Below are 8585 nucleotides of genomic sequence, written 5' to 3' on the forward strand. Positions count from 1 at the left end.
GAGTTTAGCTTCAACCCTAATTAAACACACCTGAACCAGCTAATCAAGCTCTTACTAGGCATAGAAACTTCCAGTCAGGTGTGTTGAGGCAAGTTGGAGCTAAACTCTGCAGGACACCGGCCCTCCAGGACCGAGTTTGGACAGCCCTGCTCTACACAATAATCTAGAAACAATGTGAATGAACACCACAACAGCTTAAGCAGCAAACTTTGCAAAACAAAATTTATGTCACTGCCAAAACTTTTGGCCATGACTGTATAATAGCCTATAGGTAATGGCATAATTTCATGTTTACATTGGGCACTCCCCACCAGGTACAATATTTTGATTGTTGCATCTTGTTTTTAAGCCCATAAATAATAATGTACTCGTCCTAATAAGATTAAGATTGTAGCCTATATATTATGCTCAATTCATTATTTTTTAGAAACCGCGCACTTTTCTACTCCGTTCTAAACGCTGTTCTTGTATTCAAATTAAGCGCGCTCCACTAAAGCGCATGTGCCGCGATATAGGGCCAGCTGTATCGATACTCGTATCGTCAAATCTCTGTGACGTTACATCGTCGTATCGATGTATCGAACACAGCACTAGTGAATGTGTTTATGTGTCTGTCAGGAAAGTATAGTTTGTTTTACTATGTATTTTAATTTTGTGTGGCATAAAAATGAATCAAGACATTAATTCAGTTGTGTATATTATCTTTTTGTAAAGCACTTCCTGTAAAATGAGTCTTTATGAGAAGAGAGCGGAGGATGTTCACACACATAAAGCAGCATCTCCTGAACCCAGCTGTGTGTCTGTGAAGAGTGACATGTCTATGCCTACTCCTCCTGTATTCAGTGATGGAGCAGTGACCTCTGACCCTGAGTGAGTATAAGGATTTTAACTCAATTTTCTGCATTATGTGCGTTTTCCATATTATCTGTCCTTCATGTCTGCAGTGCGTCATTCAACTAGTGTGTAGAAAATTGTTTCAGTCATAGAAACAAACCTTGAATAACTACTTTTGTGCTGTCAGGAAATCAGTGGTCAGTATAAAATGTACAAATCTAATAATCATGAGCACAGCTGCAAACATGTTTTATTATTTTAATAATTCTTTGTATTGTTTATGCTTTTTCACTATTTTTCTCTTCATTTGACTGTTCCTGCAGAGTAAAGAGAGATGATGTGAGCAGATTAGTGACCCCACCTCTGATCTGCGCTAACTCAAACTGTCAGACCCTCATCATAGAGAGAGTCAAAGACCAACACAAAAGCAGCTTGAAGAGCAAGTATGAGAGATTATTCGAGGGAATTGAGCTAGAAGAGAATCAAACCCTCCTGAACAGGATCTACACACAGCTCTACATCATAGAGGGAGAGAGTGAAGGGGTGAATGAAGAACATGAGGTTTTACAGATGGAGAAAACAGCCAGAACACAAGACACTGCAATCTACTGCAATGACATCTTTAAACCCTTACATGAACCAGGATGTGTAGAGAAAGATAACATCAAGACTGTTCTTACTAAAGGCATCGCTGGAATTGGAAAGACAGTTTCTGTACAGAAGTTCATTCTGGACTGGACCGAGGGAAAAGCCAATCAGATTGTAGATTTCATGTTTGTGCTTCCATTTCGAGAGCTGAACTTGATTAAAGATCACCAGTACAGTCTTCACAGACTTCTGCTGGACTTTCATCCTGAACTTCAAGATCTGGACTCTGAGATTTATGAGGAGTGTAAAGTTGTGTTCATCTTTGATGGTCTGGATGAAAGCAGAATTACACTGATGTTTTCAGACGATCAGAAGGTTTGTGATGTGAATGAGTCTTCATCAGTGGGTGTGTTGATGTCAAACCTCATCAGAGGAGAGCTGCTTCCCTCTGCTCTCATATGGATCACCTCCAGACCAGCAGCAGCCATTCAGATCCCCTCCAAATACATCCACCGTCTGACAGAAATTCAGGGATTCACTGAGCCTCAGAAGGAGGAATATTTCAGGAAGAGAATCAGTGATGAGCATCAAGCCAGCAGAATCATCTCACACATTAGAAGATCAAGAAGCCTAAACATCATGTGTCAAATACCCGTCTTCTGCTGGATCACAGCCACTGTGCTTCAAAACCTCCTGAAACAAGATGACAGTGCAGAAATCCCTCAAACTCTGACTGAAATGTACATCCACTTCCTGCTGACTCAGATCAACATGAAGAGTCAGAAGTATGATGAGAGAGATCCAGAGAAACTCCTGCTGTCCAACAGAAGAGTGATTACAAGACTTGCTGAACTGGCTTTCAATCAGCTGATGAAGGGCAATGTGATGTTCTATGAGAAGGACCTGATTGAGAGCGGCATAGACCTCACTGACGCCTCAGTGTATTCTGGGATTTGCACTGAGATCTTTAAGGAAGAATCTGTGATTCAGCACAATGTGATGTTCTATGAGGAGGACCTGATTGAGAGCGGCATAGATGTCACTGACGCCTCAGTGTATTCTGGGATTTGCACTGAGATCTTTAAGGAGGAATCTGTGATTCATCAGAGGAAAGTCTACTGCTTCATCCATCTGAGCTTTCAGGAGTTTCTAGCAGCGCTCTTTGTGTTTTACTGCCATGTAGTCAAAAATGAGGAATCACTGAAGTTGTTTCTGAATGAAGGATATAAGAGTTACAGTCGGGAAAACTCACTGTATGAGCTATTAAAAGCAACGATTAATAAATCCTTACAGAGTGAAAATGGACAGCTGGATCTTTTCCTGCGGTTCCTGCTGGGCGTCTCACTGGAGTCCAATCAGAGACTCTTACAGGATCTACTGACACACACAGTGAACAGCTCAAAGACCACTGAGAGAATCACACAGTACATTAAATGCACAATCAAAGGTGATGAACATCTCACAGCTGACAGATGCATCAATCTGTTCCTCTGTCTGCTGGAAATGAAGGATCAGACTCTGTACAGAGAGATTCAGGAGTTTGTGAAATCAGAGAATGTCTCCGTGAACAAACTCTCTCCGTCTCACTGCTCAACAATAGCCTACATGCTGCAGATATCAGAGGAGGTGCTGGATGAGTTTGATCTGAAGAAATACAACACATCAGATGAGGGTAGAAGGAGACTGATACCAGCTGTGGTGAACTGCAGAAAAGCTCTGTGAGTATCAATTCATGTTATTAAAGATGAAACTGAATGTATGTCTTGTTCATTTTCTAAAGTGTTTTTGAAAAATTACATAGTACCTTTAAATCATGACATTGATTTCATTGCCATGACAATAAATTTAAAGGGAAATCAAAAGTAGTTTGAACAGGAAAAAAACTGTTTTAATGTCAGAAGTGTTTAGTCCCTCGGCTCCTGACTCACTCCAAACAACATGTATAACCTGTCATACTCAGAAACAAGTCATGAGCGATGTGCAGAGTTTAGTAACAATTTAGTGCAATCATTTATTACCTACATTTTTTTTGTGCTTATGTTACACTATATTCAGTTTAAACTGTATTCGATTTAAAGAAAGTAAACATTTATAAACTTCTCTATAAATTCAGTTTGTACTGTATTCAATTTAAAAAGAATAGTCATATAAACATCTCTGTACATATGTCAGTTAAGCTATTTTTGCGAATTATTAAGATATTATTTAACATTTCATGACCATTTTCACTCTCTATCTGGCTCTTACAATTAAACAGGTTGTTTTTTAGGATCAATATGTGATCAGTGCTCAGAAAACAATATTTTAACCCACCATGTTCTCTTTATTATATCATATTTCATCCTGTTATAGACTTGATGGCTGTAATATCTCACTGATCAGTGCTGTGAGTAAACATTTATAAACTTCTCTATAAATTCAGTTTGTACTGTATTCAATTTAAAAAGAATAGTCATATAAACATCTCTGTAAATATGTCAGTTAAGCTATTTTTGCGAATTATTAAGATATTATTTAACATTTTCACCCTCTATCTGGCTCTTACAATTAAACAGGTTGTTTTTTAGGATCAATATGTGATCAGTGCTCAGAAAACAATATTTTAACCCACCATGTTCTCTTTATTATATCATATTTCATCCTGTTATAGACTTGATGGCTGTAATCTCACTGATCAGTGCTGTGAAAGTTTGTCTTCATCTCTACAATCATTCAACTCCTCACTGAGCGAGCTGGACCTGAGTAACAATGACCTGCAGGATTCAGGAGTGAAGCTTCTGTCTGATGGACTGAAGAGTTCACACTGTCGACTCAACATACTGAGGTAAGAAAATCAGATTTAAAGGTTCACTTGGTTATGAAATGAAAGACTCCTGTTCAACATTGCCATTAATGAATTAGCAGTGCAGTTGGAACAGTCTACAGCCCCTGGACTCACTCAACAAGACAAAAACAGTAGGGTGTTAGGCATTACATTTTAACATGAGGTCTTAAATTTGATGGGAAAATAAAGTAGTTTAGTGCACTGCAACTTGATGTTGTTATATTTAAACTCTTCAACAGAGGTGAGGAAGGCTCTGTTTGATTCAAATAATCTGTAAAACTGTATTGAGATTGTGTGAGCTGCTTCTTTATGTGCATATGGGTGTGCAATATGTATTGTCTATGATAATATCGTAATTATTATGGATTTGCCTGAAACCGAATACCTTATTTGAAAAGGCCCGGATAATGACTTCAAAACTAGGCCTGTCACGATAACAACTTTTTGTCGTGCGATATATTGCCCCAGAAATAATTGCGATAAACGATATTATTGTCATTTTAAAGACCATTTTATGCCACTGAATATATAATCATAATCATATATAATCATAATCAAATGACAACAAACTTTAAATTTTTAAGAATATTTAGACGCGCGATAAGTCGATATATTGATTTTTGCGACAGGCCTATTCAAAACGAATAACAAATAATTATGCCAAATAATATTCGGCTGAGGCTGACACAGTCACTCATCGTTTTTGCTGGATAACAGGTGATCTGGGGAAAACACGATATTATACATAACCTCTAAAATCACTATGCAATAATGAGTGTGTAAAGTGAATGAGTGTAGACACAAATGTAAAGAGCGGAAATCAAATAGCTGCATTACTGTTGCTTCTTCATGTGTCTCTCAGAAATCAGAACTTGGCAAGAGCAAATAAACTAAAATATTACATCATACAAATGTTCTACTATTTAATATGTATATTTAAATGATTTAAATCTTGTACGATATGATACACGAATGAATGAAATAAGCACAGCTAGATCGTAAATCAAACAGTCGCGTTCTGACTCTGCACGTCTCTCAGAAACCAAACCAGCTCTAACCTAATAATCAAAGAAATACATATACATATTCTCCTGCTTGCTATGTCTATTTAAATGTTTTAAACTTTGTACGATAGGCTACATATTTCTCTGTCTCACTCTCTCTCAGAGACAGCATTTATGCAGGTATATTCTTTATAGTTGTTCAGATTTGCATTCGTATGCATAGTAAAAAGTTTTTCCTTTTTATTTGTTTCAACCTCCATGTTCTCGAATCGGCTTTCCTTTCTAGGTTGTCCTGACATTATTCAGTACACATAGTTATATTTATTCCTCTTACTTTACTTTTATTTACATTTATTTTAATTAGAACATTTTAACCAGAATAACCACATTAACGCAGTTAAAGCCAAAAGTATACTTTGGCCATCTGTGGACGTTACGTTCATGCTCTCACTGTTCATGTACAGCCAAATTTTTGTGTCAGGACAGTGCACATACAACCGAGCATGTGCAAGGTGAATGTTGAGACAGAAAAGTCCACTAGGTGGCTGTAGTCAAAAAAAAAGAGTGTGCAAAATGTGATACAAAACAACATGCTGAAACAGAAGACTACACACTACAATGGACGGTGAACTTGATGTGCATTTGTGTGAGGAGATCAGACAGTATCCACATTTATACAATTCACGTATGAAAGAGTACAATGATATGTTCAGGTTGGCAAATTCAGGGAGAGAAATTAGCAAAAGTATTAGAAAAGGGCTGTTTTCTTCCTAATCTGCTTGTAGTTCATTTAGGGAGTCGGTGTTGCAAACACTTCAAGGATGTGGAATGGGTAACCAACCCCTCCACCCCTGCTGCAGTCTTTCCTGCTTCAAGCCAGTCTTCCCTGGACATCAACTGTTTTGTTCACAGTAGTCACTGAGAGATCATATGAACTATATGTGAGAACAAGTATGTCCTTCTGCTGGACATTTCTGTCTGACGCACCTCCAACGGTGCCACTGTGCTGGCTGCAAGGTCGTCAGCTGAGAACCGCCCTTCACTGAACAGAATAAATCAAATTATCAAATAGTCTAAAAATGCATATCTTGAATACTGGGATCAAGAAACTAAAGCACAGAGTAAATTACAATTCCATCATCGTACATTTTTTTTCTGCTAAACTGTAAGAGATTTCAGTGGCTCAGTAGCTATCATTAGGGCACTTGTTCGCTTGATTGAGATAGGTATCGAGCTTCCTTTGTTTTTGTTTTTTTTTCTCGTTTTGCTATGGTCTAAGAATTATGTCGACTCTGATTATGTCGACTATACTTGCATTACAGCAGTATAGGCTTAGTATTACATTGCATTATTTTTTGTTTAATATTTTATTTTAGTATTCAAATATTATTTATTTAATTAATTGATTATTATTATTTTTATTTTTTTCTGAATATGAAAAATTTACTGCAGTCTGAACATTGGTGAGTGTTGACTGTTTGTGTTTGTAGATTATCTGGTTGTATGGTGACAGAGGAAGGCTGTTGTTTTCTGGCTTCAGCTCTGAGTTCAAACCCCTCACACCTGAGAGAGATGGATCTGAGCTACAATCACCCAGGACAATCATTAGTCAAGCTGCTCTCTGATCCAAACTACAGACTGGATAAACTCAAGTATGTTCAACACTAACAATCATCCTGTCATGTGTGTTTGATGTTTGAGCTCATGACACTGAATAAAGCCGAGCAGTTCAGTGCAGCTGAACAGCAAGAGATTTCTGCAGTTAGTAGATGAAAATCAGTTATTGATTAAAATACTTGAATTAATGAAAAAATATAGACACACAAATGATCAGTGAACGTAAAGGTGAGTTTGAGGATCTTATCAAATGATAGAGACTGTAAAGTAGGAACTACATAAAATGCTGGAGGACAGACAGAGAATCTCAAAGGATCTTCATCAGAGGATATAAATTACAGGTCTTCTGAAGTTGCATGATAATTTTGTGTGATGAACAGGCCAAAATTAAGTCAATATTTACATTTATTTATATGTAAATGTTTACAGTACCTACTGCATATATTTCATGTTTGCAATTTTAACAAAATAATAATAATAATTTTGCAAGTTAATGACAAGCCTCACACGAGTGTCCTTCAATTAAATACCCAATTTATGTAAAATCTTGATTATTAAATTATTAATATTCATCTATTGAGTGTGACAATCGTTTGTTTTTATAGTGTTGATCATGGAGGAGAGTTCAGGATTACAACAGGACTAAAGAAATGTAGGTCATGCACACACACACACACACACTTTGTAATAATGGCTGGTTAAAAACAACCCAATTGGCAATCAAGCGCTGGGTAAATATTGAACAGAACACAAGCTGGGTTAAAGTAACTCACACTGCACACTTTAAAGCAATGTCAGCTCTTTTTGACTAAAAGCTGGGCTAATTTTACCTCATAAATGTTTCATATTTCTATTTTTTCTTCCAGCACCTTAATCATTATTTTATTACGTGTAAATGTTGTAATCTCTCTATCTTGTGTTCAGATGCATGTGATTTCACACTGGATTTAAACACTGTGAACACTCACCTTGCTCTTTCTGAGAAGAACAGAAAGATGACTTATGTAGAAGACAAGCAGCCGTATCCTGATCATCCAAAGAGATTTGAGTGTCCTCAGGTTCTGTGTAGAGAGAGTCTGACTGGTCGCTGTTACTGGGAGGCTGAATGGAGCGGGAGAGGGGTTTATTTATCAGTGGCATATAAAGGAATCAGGAGGAAAGGATGCCGTAATAACTGTTGGTTTGGATACAATGAAAAGTCCTGGAGTCTGGACTATTTTGAAAACAAATTCACTGCCAGACACAATAATGAAATCATAGTCATATCTACCCATTTGCGTCGCTCTAACAGAGTAGGAGTGTATCTGGACTGGTCGGCCGGCCGTCTGTCCTTCTACAGCATCTCTGACACACACACACTCACACACCTACACACATTCAACACAACATTCACTGAACCCCTCTACGCTGGATTTATGCTTGTTTTGAGATCCTCAGTGTCTCTGTGTGAGATTAAACATCTTCCTGTGAGACAATATTGAGACATATAGTTGAGAAATACTGACTGTTCAAAAGATGTGGATCAAAATCATGTCAGACTTTGTCTTTGTGGGACTCTTTGTGGGAATCTCTCAGAGTTGTAGAGCTTGAATACATTCAATGATCAGCTTGTGCTTTGACCTCAGCATTATTATTTGGGACCTATCCTGCCCCTTTTTACAACATGTAATATAAGTCTCAGGTGTCCCCAGAATGTGTCTGTGAAGTTTCAGCTCAAA

At 37.6% G+C, this 8585-nt stretch overlaps 1 protein-coding gene across 1 annotated transcript in view; it reads left to right on the plus strand.

Annotated features, from left to right (window-relative positions):
• LOC107729306 (protein NLRC3-like) overlaps window positions 1-8585 on the plus strand; it is a 17294-nt gene extending 8709 nt beyond the window's left edge. The window contains exons 2-8 of the mRNA XM_016539778.1: window positions 715-870; window positions 1158-2304; window positions 2413-3140; window positions 4073-4246; window positions 6741-6902; window positions 7473-7519; window positions 7792-8585. Coding sequence (XP_016395264.1) covers window positions 728-870; window positions 1158-2304; window positions 2413-3140; window positions 4073-4246; window positions 6741-6902; window positions 7473-7519; window positions 7792-8348 — 2958 coding nt within the window. The 5' untranslated portion in view covers window positions 715-727 and the 3' untranslated portion in view covers window positions 8349-8585. The remainder of the gene's footprint in view (window positions 1-714; window positions 871-1157; window positions 2305-2412; window positions 3141-4072; window positions 4247-6740; window positions 6903-7472; window positions 7520-7791) is intronic.

This window comes from Sinocyclocheilus rhinocerous, unplaced genomic scaffold, assembly GCF_001515625.1.
Source record: "Sinocyclocheilus rhinocerous isolate Xijiao unplaced genomic scaffold, SAMN03320098_v1.1 scaffold1268, whole genome shotgun sequence".
In the NCBI taxonomy this organism is placed as follows: Eukaryota; Metazoa; Chordata; class Actinopteri; order Cypriniformes; family Cyprinidae; genus Sinocyclocheilus; species Sinocyclocheilus rhinocerous.